We start from the raw sequence: 754 nt of genomic DNA on the forward strand, positions 1-754 counted from the left end.
ATTATTTCCTCCGGCTCCAGAACAAGTTCTCTGGTAAAGAAATTCCCCTCCAGACATATATTCAGATTCCTCCGTGTTTTGTTGACAATGTAGCTATTTGGAAGGAAAAACACGTAGTAAACAAGGTTGCCCGATATGTTTTCTACGTATGAAAGCAGATTGATGACTTTTCTTTCGATCAAAATACTTCTTTCATCAAGAAAGAGAGTCACGTTGTCATCGTCCGCCTTGTAAACTCCCTTTTGGAACATGAAAGAATCTGCTGATATCTTGTTTCCCATTCTTATACGCAGATACATGTGTGATGTGTTGAAACTCAGATCATTCTTCAGAACTAGCTCCTCCTCCTGCACATCATCATCACCCAACAGCAAGTCTAGCTCGTACGGCAGACAGTTCTTGAAGTAAACATGGTTAAACACCCTGATGTATCTGTTGAAATTGTGAATTTTTGTGAACACAAACGAATTCATGACGTGGTGTTTCTCCTCTTTGGTCAGATCAATCGTTATCTTTTGGTTATTCACTGTCAAATCGAGTTTCTTGCTGTAAAATTTTTTGTGAATGATTGCTCCTGTCAGTGGACCGACCATAATGTCGGACATTTTAGTATCGTGTGAGTTAAGAGCATTGAACTTTTTCTTAAATATGTCCTGGTGCAGACCGGACCTGGCCCTGCACTTTCGCTAGCTATTCTTCGGTGCCTGGCCTGACTCGATCCTGCATTCTCATTCTTATGTCCTTCATGTTCTAA

The 754-nt window shown here is 40.6% G+C and overlaps 1 protein-coding gene across 1 annotated transcript; it reads right to left on the minus strand.

Moving 5' to 3' along the window:
- On the minus strand, positions 1-605 carry VCUG_02736 (uncharacterized protein; the record flags this gene model as incomplete). The annotated part of the gene is made up of 1 exon (XM_008077554.1): positions 1-605. A coding segment is annotated over one exon (605 nt), but the record flags the coding sequence as incomplete, so codon positions are not given.
- Between the last annotated feature and the right edge of the window lie 149 nt (positions 606-754).

This window comes from Vavraia culicis (genome assembly GCF_000192795.1).
Source record: "Vavraia culicis subsp. floridensis unplaced genomic scaffold supercont1.243, whole genome shotgun sequence".
In the NCBI taxonomy this organism is placed as follows: domain Eukaryota; kingdom Fungi; phylum Microsporidia; family Pleistophoridae; genus Vavraia; species Vavraia culicis.